Source organism: Macrobrachium nipponense, chromosome 3 (assembly GCF_015104395.2).
Source record: "Macrobrachium nipponense isolate FS-2020 chromosome 3, ASM1510439v2, whole genome shotgun sequence".
Taxonomy (NCBI): domain Eukaryota; kingdom Metazoa; phylum Arthropoda; class Malacostraca; order Decapoda; family Palaemonidae; genus Macrobrachium; species Macrobrachium nipponense.
The window spans coordinates 14466594-14490535 of NC_087202.1; the positions used below are offsets into that span (position 1 = coordinate 14466594).

General features: G+C 45.5%; 1 protein-coding gene across 6 annotated transcripts in view; it reads left to right on the forward strand.

The window, feature by feature from the left end:
• LOC135221639 (kinesin-like protein KIF3B) overlaps positions 1 to 23942 on the forward strand; it is a 155214-nt gene that overhangs the window by 120852 nt on the left and 10420 nt on the right. For 2 of the 6 annotated variants that reach the window (XM_064259316.1, XM_064259317.1), the window contains exons 15-16: positions 14613 to 14812; positions 15394 to 15466. In XM_064259316.1, coding sequence (XP_064115386.1) covers positions 14613 to 14812; positions 15394 to 15466 — 273 coding nt within the window. Of the gene's footprint in view, positions 1 to 14612; positions 14817 to 15393; positions 15467 to 20507; positions 20600 to 23942 lie in introns of those variants that run through there. The other 4 variants (XR_010316059.1, XR_010316060.1, XM_064259318.1 and 1 more) reach the window with 4 other exon arrangements.

A 23942-nucleotide genomic window follows, 5' to 3' on the forward strand; every position in this document is an offset into this window, starting at 1 on the left:
CTAAACAAAGGTTTGTCCTTGGTTTTTCATTTAATATACAAACCCACTTTTTGTGATAGCCTTTGTAACTGCCCCTCTTCTTCTGTTAAGAGTCAGCGGCTAAGGTATGCGAACATATTATTGTTCCGATACGTAATACAAACCCTCGGTCCTTTAACAATAGGAAGGTAACTAGCGGCAGCTGGGACGGTCGTAAGCTTCGAACAAGGGGAGAACGGTAGTTAACTGCTTGTCCGATCGTGCGCGCGCCCGCGTGCCCGAGAGGTGAAGAACCACTTTTGCTTTCGGCCGCGGGTGTGAAGGACGTGTTCGTCATCGCTCTCTGCCCGCTTCATCGTCGTATGCTTTGTTTATATTGTGTTTTCTACTAATGGTTTGGTTTGACTTGAAAATGAAACTGTAAGTACACTGTTTTCATTTTCATTACTTAATTATGAATCAACATGGAGCTATCGCCGTAGAGACGGCGATTTCCGCTCTTTTCATGAATTGAACCCTTGAATTATGTCTCGGTGCCGAGGGCGGGCGCACTCACGCCGAGTCATGTATTTTGGGCGAAAGTGTGTAATTGAAAGATGTAAGTACTCTTTTTCATTATATTTTTGCCCTGTGCGTTCGTTGCCGAGAGCTTGATTGCGCTCGGCAAGAGCCTCTTATTTTGTATGAATAGAATGCAATGAAAGTGGATTCGCAATGCAGTTTTCTTTTCATTTTCATTTATTAATTGCATCAAATTTAATTTTGGATCAATTTCCGCTCTTACCCGGGAATTAATCCTTACGATTTATGCGTGAAAGTGAAAATAGCCAAGTTGCAGTATTGTTCATTTTCATATATATTTTATGATAGCATCATATTATTATGGATCAAGTTTCCGCCTTACCGGGAATTGATTTTTTCCCTCTTTAAGTTCTATGAAGTGAATCGCAAGTGCAGTATTCTGTTTCATTTTCATATTACTTTTCACTGCTGTGCGGGGGGTTAGGGGAATAAGCGAAGGCTCTGCCAGGAAGTCGTCGGAAAGCTCTCCCGCGACTCCCTTGGTATCCGATTCTTCGTCTTCTTTCCTGCCCCCCCGCGCTCAGCTTCCTCGTATTTTGTTTTTGGGTCTTCCTTCCGTTTCGGGTGGGGGCATGTCTCCCCCCCCGTGCGTGATGGGAACCCCTCTTACTAATCTTGTCTGTGCTACCGCAGGTGCTACAGCCGTGGGAGACGACCTTGGACAGGTATGGACCACTGCGGCTGCAGGGCGTGCCTAGCATCCACGATCTGCTGCAGAGTCTAGCGAGGTCTGGGGGCGGTGACCTTGGAGTGTCTCCACTACAACCTTCACGGCCGCTTATGCTGCTTCCCCCCGCTTGGTCTACACTCCCCATGCTGTGTCGGTGACGCCGTCTGCCGCTTCTAGGGCCGGTCGCCGCCGTACCGAGGAGGGGTATCCGCCGCCGCCGCCTGTGTTTTCTTCGTTGGTGTTGCCTGCCCCAGACTTCCCGCTGTTCCAGCAGCTCGCCCCTGGACCGGCCGCCAGTACCACGCTGGCTGCCGATGATTCTACGAGGCGATGGCTGGGCCTGCCGTACCTGTCGCTGATGTGGTTCCCGCTACTGGCTTGGCTGTCCCTTCTGTGTTTACCGCTGCCGCTGTTCCTGCCGCTCCTGCCGCTCCTGAGCTGGTTGCTGTTCCTGTCGCTCCTGGTTCCTGCGCCTGTCCATGCTGGTCCTGCCCATGGTGTGTCTTCCCCAGTCCCAGGTCCTTCCGGACAGGTGCAGTCGGGCCGTGTTGCTTCGGCAATAGGCCCGACTCCGGCCTGGATGGAGGACCTGACGACTGTCCTGCGTGAGCTGACGAAGAAGAGGAAGGTGTCATCTTCGTCTGTTGCTGCCTCTTCCCCTTCGACTTCTAAGGCCCATAAGCCGAAGAAGAAGAAGGCTGCCTCCCCCCCTAAGAAGTCTCCTTCGGGAACTTCTAAGGGCCCGTCCCACCTCGGTGGGACGGGGGGTCCTTCTGCTGGTCCTCCTGCTCCATTGGGTGGAGCGGGGCCCGTCTCCCCATTCCGTAAGGAAGAGATAGACGGGGACCAGGGGAGGAGTATCGGTTAGCTCTGGTACTTCCTCGCCTGGTGCTAGCGGCGATGCCGCTACGACCAGGTTCCGGCTCGGTCTCTCGTTCGCGGGAGATCCCGAGTGTACGCTCTCCCTCGGGAGACCGTGCAGCCAAAGTTTCGGCGCCAGAGTTCGCTCGGCGCCAAGACCACGGCACGGAGCAGAAGGCTGGCGAGAACCGCTCAGGTGACTCTCGCCAGGCCAGCGGCCGCTCTCGCAGCGACCAGCTGGTAACCGGGTTTTGTTTCCCCCTAAGAAGACTCCTTCGGGAACTTCGAAGGGCTCGTCACATTCCGGTGTGACGGGGGGGTTCTTCTGCTGGTCCTCCTGTTCCTTCGGGAACGGGGCCCGTCTCCCCTTCTGAGAAGAAGAAGAAGAAGACGGGGACCAAGGGTGTGCTGGCTACCGCTGGTACACCCTCGCCTGGTCTTGGCAGCTCTGCTGCTAAGCCAGGTACCGGCTCGGTTTCTCGTCCGCGAGAAGTTCCGAGTGTACGATCTCCTTCGGGTGACCGTGCAGCCAAAGTTAAGACGCCTGAGTTCGCTCAGCGTCATGACCGAGGCACGGAGCAGAAGACTGTCGAGAGCCGCTCAGGTGACTCTCGCCAGGCCAGCGGCCGCTCTCGCAGCGACCAGCCGGTACCTCGGGTGGACGTGACGGTCTCTGACCGGCCACGGGTTGAGGCTGGGAAGAGGTCCCCCAGGTCCCCTCGACCGACGGTACCAGCCTCGGCTGGTACCAGCGGTTTGACGTGCCGCGAGGACGCTCACCGGTCTCACGGCGAAAGCGAGCTCTGCAGGTCACCTGACCGCCGCTCCCACAGGGACCGGGCGGATACGGTGACCAGCAGCAGCTCGTCTGACGCACGGGACGGGGGGGGTCGACGTGCTCAGTCGAGCCGCTCGCCACAGGTGAGCGGCACGGCCAGGCCTGCAGATCGATCCCCACCGCGGGTTGGTGATCGGCTGCAGCCCCCCACGTACGCTGGTCCTGCCAGCGAGCGGGGGGGGGGGGAGCGTCAGGTCTGTCTCTCCACTACCTTCAACTTCCTCGGGCTACACCGGGAAGAGCGAGGTAGCTAGGAGTGATCGTGAGAGGTGCGCCGCTCACGATCCCGTCACGACGCCGCACGTGCCACGTATGGTCTTAGGACCAACCAGGACGTACGCGCAAGTGATTGGAGGCGACCGTCAGGGGGGGGAGAGGGGGTAGCGTCAGTTCTCTCTCCGATACCTTCAACTTCCTCGGCATACGCCAGGAAGAGCTAGGTATATAGGACAGTGATCGTGAGAGATGCGCCGCTCACGATCCCGTCACGACGCCGCACGTGCCAGGTTGGTCTTAGGACCAACCAGGACGTACGCGCAAGTGATTGGAGGCAACCGTCAGGGATCTGTTGCTGGTCCTTCTTCTGAAGGAGGAGGGTCCTGGGAGCTGCTCTTGTTGGAGGGACTGGACGGTCCTACTCCTCAAGACGCTGTAACTTCCGAGATTCAGAGTAACTTTACCCAGGTTATTGCACTGATTCGTCAGCACAACGACCGGGGGGAAGGATCGCCGCTCCCACCAGCAGAGCCCATGTCTCTGCTCGAGTCGTTTTGGGGCCCGAGAGGGAACCCAAACCGACGGTGGGTATGCCGCGATCGGAGCTTACCGATTCTGTCTTGAACCAGAGTCTCTCGTCTCCGGACAAGAAGGCTCTCTCAGTTCTGGCCGGTCGATCAAGCTACTTCCACCTCCTTCTACTGCGACAGCGCGTTTCTACGTGTCTTCGGACACCGTATTTAAATACTCCTTCGGTCCTCCTGAGAGGTTTCGACCTCGACGAGGACTGGAATGAGTCGGAGGACGGTATCGGCTCTCTCCTGTCAGGTGTCGATCAGCCCCACCCACCCGACGACGTTCACAGTGGCGGCAGACCCTTACCTACAGTGAGAGTTCGTAACCCTCCTCGGGAAAAAACGTTTTCTCCTGACGATACGTTTTCCCAGACTCTGAGAGGCCATCGCCGCAAGGCGATGGCTGCTCCTACTCTTCTCCAACTGCTAGTTCCACTGGGAAGGCGAGCGAGTATCCAATTCCTCCCCCATTCCCTCTCTCCTTACGGCTACGAGGGAAAGGGGAAGGATCCTACAGAGATTTCTCTGTAGGATCCCACGTTGGGGACTGCGCTACCAGGGGGACCTTCGGGTCCTACCTGACGTAAGCCCCGGTCGTTGAGGAGGGATCCTGCCCATTCTCGATTTCTACGGGAATCGAGATGACACCAGCCGATATCGTTTGACGAATTCGGTGGGGGTTTCGCAGACTGCTTAGAAATTCTACGGAATTTCTAGCGCATTCAGAGTGTTTAGAGTTTCTTACGATCTCCAAACACTTAGGCGAGACCACGGTCCAAAGTGAGCGAGACGAGAATCCCCGATATGTACACGATAATCGGGAACCTCGCCTATGCTCGAATTCCTGGAATTTCTAGCATTAGGAAGAAGACTGCTGCTGAAAGAAGACTATCTCACAGTAGGCGACCAACCTGGAATAGAGAAGAACGGACGGGAATATCCAGTTTGGCTGGAACTATCGTCTTAGTATTCTGTTCACCATTGAAGCTTTCCCTTTTTCGAGGAAGACTTCTCCTTCACTCTCTTTAATAGAGAACGAAGGTGGTCGATCTCCAATCCTTATTTTGTTTTCTTGAAGGAAAGAATTTAGGATGGAGATCGTTGTTCAGAATCCTACAAATATACTACGTATATTAACCTCGCGACATGATTCTGCTAAGCAGTTGAATGGTCCGAGGGGTAGGCGCATATCCTGGTTATTCTACGGAGGATTGCGACTTAGACGAAAAGTATTCTAATTGAACTGCAAACCCGGGTTGCCTGCAAACCTCCCAGGAGTTTCCAGTTTCAATTTTATATACTTATGGTGTTGTCACAACAACACCATTTTAGCTTTTATATTTACCGAAATTCGTTTCGCTTAAATATAATTGCCTCGAGCATTATCTTTTTATGCTCGGTGGTTCTAGCCGAACGCATTCCTTCGTGGAAAGGATTACTTGGCAAACTCAGGATGACGATTGTCACGACAGCTACTGTAGTATTGAATTGCCCGAGGCATTTCAGTATCAGCTGCCGCTTTGAGATAGACGGTTGTTTATGTCTTTCTCACCTGCTTTGATTGAATAACAACCGTATCTCTGCCCAACAATCACGGACTTAAGTCTCTGATTAACGGGGATTTCTCGCATACATGAATGACCATCTACTGCTGAGAAACGCTAGTATTCTTCGTCTTCGGTATTGCGAGAATTTTAAACAGAGATATCTATTCGACTCTCATCTTTTCTGTTTACCGCACGGTAAAAACAGAATTCTGTAATAGTCTCTTGCTGCATCGTATCCTGATAATGCGAATGATTTTTGCGGAATCTGAGTTTGTCCTCAAAATATCTTGTATTCGGAGGTGTACAATTGTTCATTGTTCACCCCGGATTAGCAGATGTATTGAAAGACATCGCCTACTCCCACACCTGCCAGCTCTACTTCCAAACGTTCAGCCCATGAGAAGCAGTTCTTCAAGCGGCTCTCCCGTGTTTCATTACTGAAGAACGCCCCGCTTTCATTGCACAACGGACAGCAATGAAATGGCGGTTAGCGTTTTCAGTCATTTGTAAGCACAGGTTTAGAATCTTGAGATTCCTTCTCTCGATTCAGCTGGAAGACGTAGGTTGCATTCATTGCCTACCTTCGTCTTCAACGTCACATAGTGTTGTTTCTCCTTAAGCTGAGATTCAACGTCTAGATTTTGCAGATTCTTGCCATCAGGGACCTCGGTCTTTTGAAGGCAATTGACTTTCGCCTTTTGAGCTTATGCATTAAGAGAATCATCGCCGCGCCGTCCGGCATCGGTGACTAACAAATATTTTATTTGTTTGGTCTCTCAGCATAACTCCTTAAAGGGCGAAGGTCACGTGACTTACCCGGATGCTTGGACAACTGCCTCTACTGATTCCGAACCAGTCAGTCGGCAGCTGTCAGAGCGTCCGAGTCAGTTACGAACTATGCTGTGGACTTAGTTCGGTTGTTCCAGAGCAATCATTACTTCGTCTAATAGCTTGTCAGTATGAGTACTGTACATAACCAAAGTCGAGAAGAGGGATAGGTCATACGACTATTCCCTTCTTTTCGTCTTAGGTAACTGCATGACTTCTCTTGAGAAGTCAAGCACAAAGGGATGGGGATTTGTGACGCTCGATTTCGTACCGATCTTCGTAGCGAAGACTCAGAACCCTTCGGTAACTGACGATTGGTTCGAGTCCTTCACAATACCCTCCCTAATGGACGTCACCGCCTCCGATACGAAGGCTATGCTGCTTTGTCTGTGAAGGTGCGACGGAGCTGTCTGAAGAAACTCGACACCCAGGATGAGTGTGGACGCCTCTTCATCATTCTCTCGCGTTCCGCAAGAACTCTCCGTGGCGCAGGTAATGAAGGCAGGCGCCTGGTCCAAACCGGACCGCATGCACCTCCTTCTACCTTCAGGATATTGCCCACAGTTCTTGGATCTTTTTCCTTGGGAACCGTGGTGGTTGCTCAACACGTTGTGTAGTTAACCCAGACCCTCGCAGGCTGAACAGCATCGAGCCTGGTGTGACCGTAAGAATGGATGAGGAATGAGAGTGTGACTGGCTCCTCTTCCCATCTTTTTCTTCCCTCTACCTTTGGGTAGAGGGACACGGTCGTCACCCTGCTGGGTAAGGACGAGATGCAGGTGAGCTACTCAATAGAGCACCATCCTATCCCTTTCAGTAGGGATAGGAGTAAATATCCACCACTTCCTCCAACAAGGGGGAGGAAGTGGATGCCAAATTGAGACAAACCCATCATTTTATGATTGTCTCTTGCAAACAGGAACAAGTTCTTGCTTGCTGGTACGAAGAGATACGCTTGCCTCTCTCTTAGTACTTGGCCCAGAGGTCTGACCCATTGATCCCTGGCGGTGCACACACCCCGATCAATCGGACAGAGGTTTGGATCCCTCCCTTGCTCTTACGACCAGGGAGGCACTCCAGGGTTGGACGAACACCAGTCTGTTCACCAAAAAGACTCAGATTCCTCCCACCAAGAAGTGAGTCTTCCTATTGTTAAAGGACCGAGGGTTTGTATTACGTATCGGAACAAATGACAATTTGTCGAAAATTGCATTTTTCCTAACTATACAAACCTGAGGTCCTTTACATATAGTCCCACTCATGCCACCCCTCACTGCAACTTTTTGCATGGGCCTAAAGCAAAAGTGATTCTTCACCTCTCGGGCGCGCGCGGGCGCTGCCACGATCGGACAAGCAGTTAACTACCGTTCTCCCCTTGTTCGAAGCTTACGACCGTCCCAGCTGCCGCTAGTTACCTTCCTATTGTTAAAGGACCTCAGGTTTGTATAGTTAGGAAAAATGCAATTTTCGACAAATTGTCATTTTACATTCTTTTGCCCTTTAACACTGGCTCAGACTTGCATGAGGACGAAATATGTATTTATCATGAGGATGAGACGTGTTTAACGTAAGTGATATTGATCATGTAATGGAACATGTGTTCATCCGGAAATTACGCTTACGCTTGGGAATTACCAAGGGAGCTTCAAAGGTTTGTCCGTGTTTTGTTGTTATGGTAATTTCTCTTCTCCTTCTTCCTTTCACTTATTATCGGAAGAAGGTAGAAGGATGGGCGTGGGGTTTTGTGTTTGGGGATCTCCTCTCACTTCGGAGGGCGGCGCTCTAGGATGTGTGAGGAGTATCCTCATTACTTAATCATTTTTTTTTCCTTATTTTACAGACTAGTGGTGATTTTGTTTTTCTTTCATTCGAGTTAGGGGTTGGATTGGATGCTCTTCGTATTGGATCCTAACCTTGGAATTGTACCTATGACTCGTAGTATGTTGCGTACCGATCCTCGAGTGTGTGTACTGATCCCCCTGCTGATAATCATTTTCATTACCACTACTACCCGGGAGTTATGTCACTGGACGAAGCTGTCGCGCTGCTCTGTTAGGTTTTCTACTCCTGATGGTAGAAGTCTGGCAGAAGGAGAAACCGAAGAGGAAGAGAGCTCGTCAAGTGTTGGCATCCTCCTCTTCGAGATCTTCATATCTTCATGCCTGCCCCCCTTCAACTTTTAGGCTTTGCCGTAAGAGAAGGTAGTCTCCCCCTCTAAGAAGTTTCGTCACGGGACTTGTAAGGGTCTGTCTCGCTCCAGTGAGACAGGTGGGTCTTCTGCTGGTCCTTCTGTTCCTTTGGGAATTGGGCCCGTCTCTCCTTCCTCATGGAGGAAGCAGACGGGGACCATGGAGGTACCGGCCACTGCTGGTATCTCCTCTCCCGGTTCCGAAGGTTCCACCTACGGACCGGGAACCGTCTTGGCCGCCCGCTTGCGAGTGTTACCGAGTGTACGGTCACCTACGGGTGACCGTGCAGCCAGGGTCCAGACTGCGGAGTTCGCTCCCCGTGTCAGGACCCAGGCACGGAGCAGAAGATGGTAGGAGTCGCTCGGGTGACTCTCGCCAGACCGGCGATCGCTCTCGCAGCAATCATCCGGTGCCCAGGGTTGACGTGACGTTCCCGCGGGTCCGTGCACGCAGAGACTGGTGGAGGCGTGCCATCCAGCCCTCTTTTAATTAATCCTTTTCTTTCAGAGACAGCCCCACCCAGACGACGGTTGCGTTCACGTGACCAACCAGTCTCGGGGGTGGCAGACGTTTCACCTGCCAGGTAGGAGTTTCGTAGCCCTCCTCGAGGAAGCGTTCTCTCCACTGCTACTCCTGCAGGTCCCTCTGGACAGGTGCAGTTGGGCCGTGTTGCATCGGCAATTGCCCCAACTCTGTCCTGAATGGAGGACCTGTCGGTTGTCCTGAGGAACTGGCGAAGAGGAAGTCTAGGAAGAAGAGGAAGGTGTCGCCGTCTTCTTCTGCTGCCTCTTCCCCTTCGACTTCTGAGGCCCCCCGGCCGAAGAAGTAGGAGGTAGCCTCCTCCCTCCCAAGAAGTCTCGTTCTGAGACCTCTTAAGGGTCTGTACCACTCCGGTGGGACAGTAGGGCCTTCCGCTGGTCCTCCTGTTCCTTCGGGAATGGGGCCCGTCTCTCCTTCCGCAAGGAAGAAGATGACGGGGACTGGAAGGGTACCGGCTAACATCGGTACCTCCTCTCCTGGCGCCAGAGGTTCCGCCTCCTCGCCAGGTACTGTCTCGGCCTCTTGTTCGCGAGAGGTACCGAGTGTACGGTCACCTGAGGGTGACAGTGCAGCCAAGACCCAGGCAACTGAGTTCGCTCGGGGCCAGGATCCAGGCACGGAGCAGAAGACTGGTGGGAGTTGCCCAGGTGACTCCCACCAGGCCAGTGATCGCTCTCGTGGCGAGTCGCCGGTACACAGGGTTGATGGGACGGTCCCAGACCAGCCGCGGGCTGAGGCGAGGGAGCGGTCCCCTCGGTCGCCTGGACCAGCCTCGGCTGTCCAGGCGGCGTGACGCGCCATGAGGACAGGCCTCGCTCCCACCGGGACCGGGCGGAGAGGGGGACCAGCAGCAGCTCTTCTGACGCTCGGGACCATCGCCGCAGTTCTCGGTCCAGCCGCTCTCCCCAGGAGAGCCGCTCGACCAGGCCTGCACATTGGTCGCCACCGTGGGTTGGTGAGCATCTGCAGTCTCTCTCTCTCTCTCTCTCTCTCTCTCTCTCTCTCTCTCTCTCTCTCTCTCTCTCTCTCCCCCCCGCCCCAGCACGCCGGTTCTGCCGGTAGGGTGGGGGGAGCGTCAGGCCTACCTCTCCTGTCCCTTCAACTTCCTCGGGCTACACTGGGAAGAGCGAGGTGATCAGGAGTGATCGCGAGGGGCGCACTCCTCACGCTACCACCGCGACAGTGGACTCTGCTGGTCCCTGACTGCCGCTCCCACCGGGACCGAACGGATAGGGGAACCAGCAGCAGCTCTTCTGATGCTCGGGACTGTCTCCGCTACTCTTGGTCTAGCCGCTCGACCAGTGCAGCCCGATCGTCAGCAGCTCTCCTGAAGAGACTGACGCTCCGTTCTTGGTCCAGCGTTTCTCCGCAAGAAGACCGCTGGTCCAGACCAGCAGCTTGATCGTCACCGTGGTTGATGATCCCAGCCTACTGGTTCTACTGGTAGGCAGGGGAAGAGCTCTCGTAACAGCTTCCTTGACATAAGAGACCGACGCTCCATTCCTTGGTCCAGCGTGTCTCCAGAAGAAGCCGCTGGTCCAGACCTGCAGCTCGATCGCCACCGTGGGTTAGTGATCGCCTGCAGTCCTCCCAGCCTACTGGTTCTGCTAGTAGGCAGGGTAGAAGCATCAGGTCTCCCTCACCTGTCCCTTCAACCTCCTCAGGCTACACCGGGAGGAACAAGGCGAACAGGAGTGACCGTGAGGAATGCACTTCATACGGTCCGGCCACGGGCCTGGTTCTGTCTTGGGACCAACAGATCCTTGCTCAAGTGGTTAGAGGAGATCGTGGGGGGGCTGGCAAGGACAAGTGATGCTTCCCAGACTCTCGGAGGGACCATCACCGCCATTCACATGAAGGTCCGTCTGGACCACGCACTCAGAGACCAGGCTGGGCTCCCCCTTCGGTCCTCATGAGAGGTTTCGACCTCAACGAGGAATGGGACGCGTCGGAGGACGGTATCGGCTCTTTCCTGTCAGGTGGTCGCTCAGCCCCACCCAGACGACAGTCACAGTGGCGACAGACGTTTATCCTACAGTACGAGGCACGGTGATGGCTGCTTGTACTCGCTTCTCCAACTGCTAGTTCCGCTGGAAAGGTGAGCGAGTATCAAATCTTCCTCCCCCATTCCCTTTCTCCCTATGGCTACGAAGGGAAGGGGAGGGATCCTGCAGAGCGTTCTCCGTAGGATTCCACGTTGTGGACTGCGTTCCTGGGGAGACCTTCGGGTCCTACCGGGCGTAAGTCCCCGTCGTTGAGGAAGGATCTTGCCCCATCCTCGATTTCTACCGGAAACGGGAGGACCACCATCCAATGTTCGTCTGACGAATTCGGTGGGGGTTTCGCCGAGTGCTTAGAGTTCATTCGGAATTTCTAGCACTCTCCAAGTGTTCTGGTCTTCTACGATCTGCAAACACTTGGGCGAAACCACGGTCCAAAGTGGGCGAGACGAGATTCCCAGATAATTGTTACTACGATAATCGGGTATCTCGCCGAATGCTCAAATTCCTGGAATTTCTAGGGTTCGAGAGAAGCACTGCTGCTGAAGGAAGAATATCTCGGGAAGGGCTCAGCCTCGATGGACCTGACGGTCCGTCGCCTCAGTAGGCAGCCAACCCCGGGATAGAGAAGAACGGGTGGGAACATCCAGTTTGGCTTGAACTATCTTCTTCGGTATCCTGTTATCACCATAGAAGTCTTCCTTCGGGGAAAACTTCTCCTTCACTCTCTTCATTAGAGAATGAAGGGTGTCAGCTTCCAGTCCTTATTCTTGTTCCTCGAATGGAAGAGAATTTAGGATGGAGGTCTATGTACAGGAACCTACAAATATACTACGTATATTGCCCTCACGACATGCTTCTGTTATCAGTTGAATTGTCTGAGGTGTAGGCACATACCGTAGTTAACTCTACGGGTTGTGACCGAGACGAATAGTATCTTCTTAATTGAACTGCAAACCTCCCAGGAGTTCCAGTTTCGATTTTGAGATACTTACGGTATTGTTACAACAACAACACCTCAGCGTTTGCATTCACCGAAATCCGTTTCGATTAAATGCAAATGCTTGAACGTATTTTTTTGCGCTTGATGGTTCTAGCCGAACTCATTCCTTCTTGGAATGGATTACCTGGCAACTCAGGATGACGAGTGAGCGAGAGCTAGCGGTGTATTCCAGTACCAGCTGGCTCTCCCAAGATAGCACGGTTGGATTATGTCTCTCCTCTACAATGATTGACTACCGAACCGAATCTCTGCTCGGCAATCACAGACTTTGGTCTTTGGTTGGCTGGAATTCTCGCATACGTGAATGACCATCTCTACTGCATCGCCTTGAACATTGTGAGAATTTTCAGACAGAGATGTCTCAATAGACTCGCTATCATCTTTCTGTTTACCGCACGGTAACAGAAGTGTAGCCTAGTCTCCCGCTGCATCGCACCTGCCGCTGTGATAATGCGGAATGATTTCTTCAGACATCTGAGTTTGTCTTCTAAATATATCTCGTATTCGTAGGTGTGCAATTGTTCGTTGTTCACCCCGAATTGTAGATGTATAACGGAAGACATTGCCCATTCCCCGCCCTGCCAGCTCTACTTCCAAGTATATAGATGTCCTTCCTGGATAACCTGGGAAGAAGATGATGATTCAACCCATGAGAAGCGGTTCTTCAGGCAGTACATCCCTGTGTTTTCATTACTGAAAAGCGCTCCGCTTTCATTGCAACTCCGACTTCTCACCGAACAGCAATGAAGTAGCGGTTTAACGTTTTCAGTCCTTTGTAAATCACAGGGATTAAACAGTCTTTGTGGGTTGGTGTCATCGGCAGGACTTTTCTAAGTTCAGAATCTTGAGAGTTACTTCTCTCGATTCGGCTGTGAAGACATAGGTCTGCATTCACCTACCACCTTCGTCTTCAACGGCACATAGTGTTGTTTCTCTAGAGGGCAATTGACTTTTGCCTGTTGGGCACATGCCTTGAGAGAATCATCATTTCACCTTCCGGCATTGGTGGCAACAGATAGACGATTTGTATGGTTTCTTGGCATAACCCTTCAAAAGGCGAGGGTCACGTGACTACGCCTCGGATGCTTGGACAGCTCGCCTCACACCACCGAACGCAGTCAGTCGGCAGCTGTGGAAGCGTCCAAGACCGTCACGAGCTACGCTGTGGACTTAGTTCGGTTGTTCCAGATCAATCATTACTTCATCCTACTAGCATGTTCCGGTACCCATAACCATTGACACCCACCATGGAGTGTCGGTGTCCTATCCACCACTCTGAAGAATATGTCGGACAGAAAGATGGATTGGTCATCGCGACTATATCCTTCTTTCCTCCGGGACTGCCCACAGGTCCTTGGGACCTCATTTCCCTGGACCAGTGGTGGATGCTTGCAAGATGTGTTTGCTTACCCAGCTCCTTCAAGAGGACAAGTTGCATCTCGTCCATGGTGTGCAGTTGTAGAGGTAAGAAGGATGGGAGAGTGACTGGCTCTCCCCCTTCTACGCCTCGTCTCTCCATTCCTCTCCTTCGGGTTGAGGATAGGACTCGAACTCACACTGGCTGGTCGGACAATTGATGTGGTAAGCCTATACATAAGCTCCTTATTATGTTTCTTCAGGGGGTGTATTGCAATATGAAGTTTTTATTGTAAAACTAATATTGTAATACCTACCTGAACACCTGAATGATTCCCACCCTCCTCCCCTCTCATACAGAGTTATTGAGTTATGATTGACGTGAGAGGGCAGGTGTGACCGGCCCGTGAGGCAGGGCTATCAGCGGTGGGCTGGTAACTAGGTAACGAGGGTGTTTGCCAGGAGATTGGCAACACTGATCGTTTATTTTAACCAAAGATTTGGTAAATTTTTAATAAATGATGGTTCGGGCTGGTAAGTGACCAGGGCTTATTCAGGTGTTCAGGTAGGTATTACAATATTAGTTTTACAATAAAAACTTCATATTGTGCTAGAGACTTCCAATTTGTTGCAAAATGAAGGTAACTGATTGAATATTACTAGAATGTAAGCGTTTTAGCTTACAATTGCGTTTTTCGACCATATCGGTTCAGTCAATTATGACTGAAGGTTGAAATTTAGGCACTTATTGTTATTTATATGAAAATATTTCAAAACTGATAAAAGCTACAACCATGGGTTGTTTTTTGTTGTATTCTACATGAAATTGCACACATTTTCATATATAAAACTCTATGTAACGGCTAATATAAAATGGTGCAAAAATTACATGAAAGTGACAAAATAATTTCTGAGATGTGTCGCTGATGCTTTTCAGTGCGAGAAGAAAGAAATTCACGCATGCGCGCCTGGGTAACGCTTGTAAACAAAACAACAGCTTGATCCATGAACTCCCAGCATCCCTCAATGCGCTCGATTCAAAAGTTTTCACCATGTAGGCCTATAACTATTTATATGCGAATTTGAAAAAAAACTTTTTTGCGTTGACGTATAATACGTCCAATAGGCGTTTAAGGGTTAAGCACATACATGGCTTTGTTGGTGGATAATCCCTTTATGCCTTTCACGTCATTCTCCATCTGTCAACTTCAGTCTTTTAAGGTTATCTAGATGAAGAGCTTATAATTTGGTTAAGTTTATATTTAATTTTGTTATATTTATTTTGCCAAATGTTTAAGACATTCTATTTGAGAATCAGCTATCTTCTGAATTTAACTTAGAAAGAGTCATTTATTGGTTTATTTCTTTCATGGTGACTGAGGTCTCCTATGGAGGAATAAGTCATAAACAAATTCATTTTCTTTTCAGGGTGAAAATATCATGGTAGTAGAGTTGGATCCCGCCGTTCGTACAACCAGAGACTGGGAAGGTCCCGTAGTAGCTCCTCGGGTTTCAGCAGCTCTTGAGGCAGCTCTTAGACCTTTGGATGAAGACTTGAACATCGATGCTTCCTTGGCAACATTGAATCACTCTCAGGCAGTCAAGTCTACTCGTAAGACAAAGGGAAAGTAAGTCCTCATGCCATGAATGCAAAGCTTTTCTTTCTTGCTTTCTTATCAGCAGATTTATGTAAATGGTGTTTTATGTACACTGTAGTGGATGACCAGCCAATTTTTTTATTAGCTGTTTTTAAATCGACTGTATTTGTTTAACTGATTTTATTCTGCATTGTTTCTTGCATCCTTTATTTCCATAATGCATGAAATCCTTAAAGTACAATGTCGCTGCCTTCATATTTTTTACACCACTTAGTTAATTATAGGTATTCACTTCAGTGGCGCTCTGTAAAGTAAATAGGCTTGACCCACCTCTTTTCGCAGACACATATTCTATTATCAGTCACTGTTGCTTTTTTATGAATCCAGGTACAACCAAGACTTTATACTTTTCATGGACGTTATTACCTTTTATATTTAATTTCTCTGTTTTATCCCAGTATCCCTCAGATGATTTATATTCTCCTGTGTTTTGTATGATTTTATTTATTTATTATTTTCAAATGCAGTATTTTGGAGGGTGTAAGAAGCTTTCGGCTTTCTAAAATAGTTCACTTGGTAGATATAGTTGATGTTTTTTCCAACATTTTCAGGTTGACTCCAAATGATGAGATTGATGCTGTGATTAAAAATAACAAACAAACCATGAGTAGAATCATTCCTGAGGTACTGGATGTTTCGTGTATTTTTGCTAACCAATTTGGGAATTGGACTTGTATAGATTCCAAAAATACTCTTATTTTTTGGAACTAACCCCAGTTATATATGACTTGTAATGTCTTTCTTTAACCCCCTCATGGAAATGTGGCCTGACTTAGCTTTGTTTTGAATTGAGAATGGTTTTTTTTTTTTTTTTTGACTATAGTACCCCTCTTGACCAGAGACAGTCGATGGGCATAGCATCAGAACTGATATACTCTTTTGACGTTTTCACTTTTCCAGTCCAGATGAAACTTCTTGCATTGCACTTGCATTATTGATGTTCTATATTTTGTCCACCATGGCCATAACAGATATAAGTTTATAATATCTATATATATATAATATATATTATATATAATATTATTAGTTAATATTACATATAATATATATATAGATATATATATATATATTATATATATATTTACATACATATATTATATAAATATATATATATATATAAAATATATATATATATATAAACATATATTTATTATATATATTATATAATATATATATTAGATATATATATATATCATTCTCAAAGATGAAAAAAATAATGCTAATTTTGGTAAAGTTACTTTTTCACGAAAGAGTTTAATTTTTCTGGCCTTGCATCATGTAGGGTTACTTATTTGATGCTACATATGCAATATTTGCTAGTTTTTAGTTTTTCATATGGTCTTCTACTCATATGAAATATATTTTCAGTAATATAGGATCCAAGGACTATTGTTCTAATGAGTCACTTCTCTGTGAAATGTTCAAGCCACATTTTTACTGAAAACATTTTACGATTTGTCAAAAAGAGAGAATACTCAATCTCTTATTTCATCAGTTAATTCTGTGAATATAAAGAGCTTTTTGTTTATAATTATTGTAGTTTTAGCCAATGCTTTTAAAAAGCTTTCCATTCACATAATACCTCAGTAACCTGCTGACCATTTTCCAGTTCCAGCCATTGGTTATTTACAGATCAGGGGTAAGCTAATCAACAAGCATTGTAATTTACTGCAGAAGTTGGATTAATCGTAAAGTGGAAATTAGCTTATTTTATAGCTTTTGATGTTTAACCTAAACTGTTTCAGTACTGAGCAGTGATGTGGCCTTGCTACAATGATAGTTTTGTTTACCAGATCACAAAGGGCTAAGGATCTGGTGTGTAATATAGACTAAAAGAGAATTTAGAATTCATGTACAGGATGAGGGAAGTAAAAGCTTCTGTACTTTGCATCATCTACACTGCTTTATTAATCATGTCTCAATGTGCTAATTGGTATTTGTGATTTATATTAGATTTCTTTCTTCTAATGAGTTTCAGATTTTTACTTCACTTCAGTTATGTCTTCAGTTTTTCCCCTCTTCATATTAGCAATCTTTTGCCTGGCAGAAAAGGATGCTTACTGAACTATAGTAGTTCCTGATTCCGTACTCTTTTCTCTCTCCACTTTAAAGATGTGTCTCACCAGCTTCCAAGAAACTGCATAGTTTATCAGAAATTTCTGCTCTTTTGATATTCTTTGAATTCTGTACAGTACATTACTAACATAATCTTAAGATGTATGTGTACAAACAAAAAAATGTATGTGCACAAACAAAAAAATGTTGTTTCATATATACTATACTTTTGTTTGTGATATGTAACTTTGATAGTAGCTCAGCTACTTGTCATTAGAAGTTGTTAACTGTTCAGCAGCTAGGCATCAGGAAAATTTTTTGTCATGGTTTTTTGATAATAGGATTCATTGATTGATTTGTTGGTTTACCAGGCATGACAAAATTATAGGTCATTGACACTGTTCCTCTTGTGTAGTGTTCACTTTTGGTTTTTCCTGCTGGTCCATTTCCTGGTATCCAAAATTCACATGTGAGTGATGGGACTGAGTTTATATAAAAAAAAGAAGTTGTGTAAAAATTAAGTTACAAGTTAGGTTTTCTTTCCAAACGGATAATTTTTAGTTGAAATTGTGAGAACTGCACTACAGATAAATGGCTATCACAGGGATAATAATATTGACAGTAGTACTAGTTGTGTAATTATACTGTGATAACAAGTCTAGTTGTGGTTATGTTCTATTTAAGAGGAGGGGAAATGAGTTTCGTAAACTATGAACTTTGTTTTATTATTATTTTTTGTCTATTAAGTAGGTCATCCTATTTGACTGGGTGGTTTTTATTATGTGGGGTTCTGGGTTACATCCTGCTCTAGTTTTTCCAGGTTCCTTTTCTGGGATCATGCCTAGTGTTCCTATGATTATAGGTGCAATTTCCACTGACATATCCCAAATCCTTCTTATTTCTGTTATTACTATTATTAATATTTGGAAGATAAGCTCTCTTCATATGAAACATGTTACAGGGACCAATAACTTGAATTATTCAAGTTTAAAAAATACACAGTGTTCATTTCAAAAAAGAAACAGAAGGTAATAAGAAATAAAGAAAGAAGATATCTGTTTTTAGAAAAGAAAAATAATTTAACATAAATAGGTAGAAATGTATATGTACAGGCAGCCCCCGGGTTACGACGGTCTCGGCTTACGACGTTCCGAGGTTACGACGGTTTTCAATTATATTCATCAGACATTATTTCCAGGGTTACAACGCATGTTCCAGGGTTACGACGCCTACAACGCTCATCTGGCAGATGAAATATGACACCAAAAATGCAAAATAATCAATATTTGAAGTTTTTTTTTGATGAAAAATCCCATAAGAATGCAGTTTACATAGTTTTCAATGCACCCAAAGCATTAAAAGTAAGGTTTTCTTAGGATTTTTGACGATGTTCTGACTTACAGCGATTTTCTCAAGAACAGAACCCCCGTCATAACCCTGGGACTGCCTGTAAATTATAAAATACAAGACTGGCTTAAGGGTATTAAAGCATTGCATCTTTGCTTGAACATTTGATGGACTAGTGAGGGGAAAACCTGGTTTCTTTGTTTCTTTCATGAACAAATCATTATTAAATAGGAGTTGATGCCTTTGCTCTCACTCAAACCAGTCTTTTTATAATTTGGAAGCGTAGCCAGATGGTGATGCTTGATACCTGGCTGTTGGATAGTTAAATCGCCACTTTAGCTTGGCTGTTGTATCATTATGTAGCAAAATGTTATTTTAAAAAAATTATTTTTTATTAATTACTGCACAGACCTATTATTTTGCCACAGCATATTTTGTGCATTATGCAAAATCCCAAATACATTATTCAGTTGAAAAGGGAAAAAAGACAGTTGCTGGCTCATGTTCTGTTTCCCCCAGGGCCCATGCGGTTAAATAAATAACTTTTTTGTTGTTTTTGTATCCATCTGTGAATGAGCAGTTTTGGTCAAATTAATTTGTTTGTATTGATGAAAATAATGCTATTTTAGAAAAATTTACTTCAGTTAGTTTCCTTTACATTAATATACCTAGTATGAACAGTGACTTAGGATGACACTGAGCTACAGGCACTGCAGAAAATGAGAAAAGTACCTGGAGAAACCTAGGGAACTTAAAAATCAGAATATTGCAGTGGATTAACATTTTATGAATTTACAACTGAGACACCCTGAAATCTTTATGTCTGGCTGTGCCAATGCAATGATTAGGGAGAGGAGAAAGGCTTCTGAAGTAGAAGTCTGTTCTGCTTTAAATGGCTGGCATAAAATCTTTCAGGAAAATAAGTAGTCTGGTACTTTTCATTGCTAGCCAGAAAATCAAGCCAACCCTTTGAGGCTCATTTACAAGGTCTAGATGGAGAGAAAATATATAACAAAGTTGGTCAGTTCAAACTTCAAGTGCAGTTGATGTTGTAACTGTGCGAAGTGGAGAAAGGATATCTGTTAACTCCCAGTGTAACCTGTGGGAAAGAACGATCTAGGAATGCTCTCTCAAGAGCATGTGTAGTGAAGAAACAATCTGGAATAAAGTCTTGTTAATTAAAAGCACCTATGTAGGGTTCCTATAATCAAATATCTTGAGAAAAACACTCATTTCAGCAAAAAAAAAAATAAATAAATAAATAAATAAATGGATTTTATCATCAGATCTGAAGGCAATTCTAAGTGTTAGCAGAAATCTCCCTTCCCTGAGAGTTATTGCTGGGAGGTCTTTAAATGGACACAATATATCTTTCAAAAGCAATTGAACTCTCAAAACAGGCCAATGTCAAAGTTGTCCTTATCTGGATAGGTTTTTGATTGTTTGAAAATGTTGTTCTAGAGTACAGAGACTGTTTATGCTGAGTGATAATTCTGGACCGATTGCTCAAAGAAGTCCCCCAAAAAGGATTACCCCAGAAATGTGGTCTTTGCTTGTTTCTTGAAGAAACAGCAAAATTGATGTTGCTATGGTGAGCATATCTGAGGGTAGAGAAGAAAAGTACATGAGATTTTAAAAAATTACCTCTGATCCAGCGAATGAAACCTGCTTTGGGTATTCACAAATCTGAGTTGAGGTTACTATTATGTTACCAACCTGTGCTGTAAAATTTAAATTAGAAAGGAAGGCAAAAATAAATTAAAGGAAATGATGGTCATCCTGTATGTTTCCAGAAGCCTGGGAATCTCCATGAAAAATTGAGCATTTGGTGAATACAAAAAATGATCCAGTAAACCCCTGGGAATTTGTGGTTTGCATTGAAATGGTTTATCTGTTACATGAACTGTTTCAGCTGATGGTTTGATTGAAGTTTAGCCATATGTAAAACAAAAGTTTGGATGTTTAAGGAGCATTAAATGTTATTTTTCTAATGTCTAAGGTTTGTGAAAAATACATTATTTTATATTGTTTTTAGGGATTTCTTTCTTTAAGTATGAATAGATTGTATTGTTAACTATTCCCTTTACTTTGAATGCATGTTACATAGCTCTCTTATTCTTGTATCGAGTACAGTAAATAGAATTTTGGATATCCTCCATTATATAGTAGTAATATCAAGAGGTCTACCCAAACATGTTTTTAGCATTGTAGTAGTTCCTGATCTTACTAATGTGGAGTGTTCTGTCATCCTGTATCCGTATAGTGTTTGACAAAGGAAATCGTCTTGAGTATACTACCCTAGTCCTTTGGAGATTTTATGGATTGGCCTGAGATGAGATTAAGAATCATTCAAAGGCAAGTGGGAAGGGTAAAGTGTTTTAGTTGTTTGGTATTTGTGTAGTTCACATATAGAGTGAGTTCTTTTGTAGTAGTGAATCCTTCCTTAAGGAGGCTGTAAGTATGTAGTAGAGGTTTGTTGAAACCAGTGGGAGTGGGGTGGTATTGGTGGGGTTTTGGTTAGAGTTCCTTAGGTAACCAGACAGTTTTCTTCAGTGTTTCTGTGCAACTAGTTGGGTATTAGTTTGCTTTCGTAATGAAATTTCCTGTTTTTGTCTATAGTAATGAAGTAACTGCTGGTAACTTCAGGTATTAAGCGAGTGTTTTTGAAGTGTGTAAAATTTGGTTATTATTGCCTTTAATAATAACATTGATTTACCAAGGAAAATTCCCTAATTTATGATAAAGGGCTGCCAGGTAATTCTTTTCAGCACTAAAATGAATATAATATGATGGTGGGCGGGTCTTTATATCGGTATTTATTTGCCTTTGGTTGGATGTAATTTTGTTTTCACTGTTGATAGTTCAAAAGTTAGTAAGCATTTGTTGGATTTTATGTAATAGTTCTTGGAGATGTTTAGCACACTAAAGATAATATCAATGACACAAAGCTGCACTCTTAATAGTATTTCACTTTTGTGTACTGTTTTAGTTTGTTGTACAGTTTGTTTCAATTTTCCCTTAATTTCATATTTATTTTACCAACACATTTTCCTTATTTCAGTGCAGAAGTTTGGGGGGACATTATAAAGGATTGCCTGTGTTGAATGCAATTTTCAATTAGATGTCTGATGCAGATGTCTGAATAGTTTATCAGACCACTTTGATTTTTTTAAAGATCAGTCCCTCTTAGAAAATGTTTGCTCTGATACTGTACGTAGGAAAAGAGTAAGATATTCATTAACGTGCAAGCATGAAGGAGTTAGTTTGATGTTTTAAAACCAAGTGGACTGGAATGAATCAGTGTTGTAGGATTTTTATTGGTACCTTTTGGCTTGACCTTGTAATTTCATGGTTATTGGATCTCCCTGTGTATTCTGATTTGATTTTTGATGTTGCTCTTAAAGATCATCATATGTTTTTGTTGCAAATCATACATGGATGTAAGAATTGTTACTGTTGTTATTCTGCAAAACAGAACAAAATATGATATATTATTCTGAGTGATTAGGGTACAGCTCCAAAGTTCCAGTATATTTTTAAGTATGTACTCCTGGTTCCTGGGATCATAATGTCTGTGAATCTCATAGCAGAAGTTGAAATATTGAATTGCTGTGATATTGTAGTGCCTGTTCTAGGTTTAGTTTTTACATGATGAAGCCTTTTGTCACGCAAACATGTTTTCATCATCTTCAAGCATCTTGTTGCCAGTTTTTTTTATTACAAGTTTTTTTGGTGGCAAAACCTTTATTTATAGTTGTGTTCATGCAGCACAGTGTCAACGAGTATGCCAACCTTAGGTTTGCACCTTGTAGGAAGAACCTTGACTACCACCTTAACTTGTAGCTTTCTTAGTGCTTATAGCTAGGTTCAGGTTTGTGTAGAGATCCTTAATATTTCTTAGTGCTTGGGGTATTCTGTTGCACCATCATTTTTGTTAGTATACTGTTGTATGCTTCCCACTGGAATTGTCAACCAATATTTGATTTCAAGGAAGTAGATATTTTCTTTATATTGTGTTTGTTCCGACACGGCATACAAACCTTCGGTCCTTTTACAATAGGAAGGTACTAGCGGCAGCTGGATAGGTCGTAAGCTTTCGAACAAGGGGTTCGGTAGTTAACTGCTTGTCCGACAGGCGCACGCGCGCGACTGGGAGGTAAACAAACCACTTTTGCTTTCGGCCTGCTGGCGTGTGGACGTGTATCATCGCTCTCTGCCCGCTTCATCGTCGTTGCTTTCGCATGGTTGTGTTTTTCTTTTTCTATTTATCTAGTGAAACTGAATTGTAAGTACAATCATTTCATATTTATTTCCATTGAATTCAATTGTGAATTAAAGGATCTTGGTTTCACCACGCCCTCCGATTACCCGAGTGCCGGGACTGAAGGGCGTAAGTGCGGGAATTCATTTTCCCAGAAATGATCCTCGTATTGTGTATGCTCGGTGCCGAGGGCGGGAGAGCGCTCGCTCCGAGCGTATATTTTGGTTGGAAATGTGTAGATGATCGTAAGTAATGTGCTCTTTTCATTTATATTTTTTTTTTGACCTGTATGCTCGTTGCCGAGCGAATGCGCTCGGCACGAAAACTTATTCTGTATGGAAGTGGAATCGCAAGTACAGTATTCTTTTTCATTTTCATATATATTATTTTGATTGTAGCAATACTCATTTTGGATCAGTTTCCGAGCTTACCCGGAAATTGATCCTTTCCCCTTTTTATTTGAATGAAGTGAAATCGCAAGTGCAGTTCTTTTTCATTTTCATATTTTATTGAGATTGCATTGTTTACTTGGATCAATGTTTCCGCTATTTCCCTGGAATTGATCCTTCCCCTTTTTATTTGTATGAAGTGAAATCGCAAGCGCAGTATTCTTTTTCATTTTCATATATATTTTGATTGCATCAATTCATTATGGATCAAGGTTTCCATTCATAATCGGGAATGGATCCTCTTTTACCCTTGCGCTCGTACGAGGGGCGCAAAAATGCGCTCGATCGAGCCTATTCATTGTGAAGTGAATCGTAATGCAAGATTCTTTTTCATTTTATTCCTTTTATTATTGATTGCATCAATATTTATTTGGTTCAAAGTTCCGCTCAGTCAGGGAATTGATCCTTATGCCCTTTGCATTCGGGCCGAGGGCACGATTGCTCTCGGGCTCTTATTATTATTGTTGGGTCATGGGGTGCTGTGCGGGTGTGGGGAACGAGACCCCCCCCCCCCCCCCACCGCTCAGCTCCACAGATGGCCTTCCCCTTGGGGGGGGGGGGGGAGGTTTATCTGCGTTGTTCTCCTCGCCCGATCCGTCGAGCGCGGGGAGGGCGCTCGGTGCCCGATGTACAATTGTATTTGAGGTCTTCCACTCGTTCGGAGAGGGCTCACCCCCCCCGCGCGAGGGGACTTCCCCCCCCACTAATCGCTACTACTGTTATTTCCGCAGGTGCTACTGCCACGAGGGTGGACCTTGGTGAGGTATGGGCGTCCTTCCATTTGCAGGGCGTGCTAGTGTCCAGGGGCTGCGGTTCTATGTCTGGGCCTACTGCGGTCACCCATGGAGTGTGGTGACCACGCTCCAGGTGACGACGTCCATCCTCACCTGGTGTACTCGCCTCACGTGGTAACAGTCTTGCCTACAGCCGCTGTGAAGTGCCGTTCGCCGTACCGAGAGGGGGGCGTGCCGCCGCCGCTCGTGGTTGC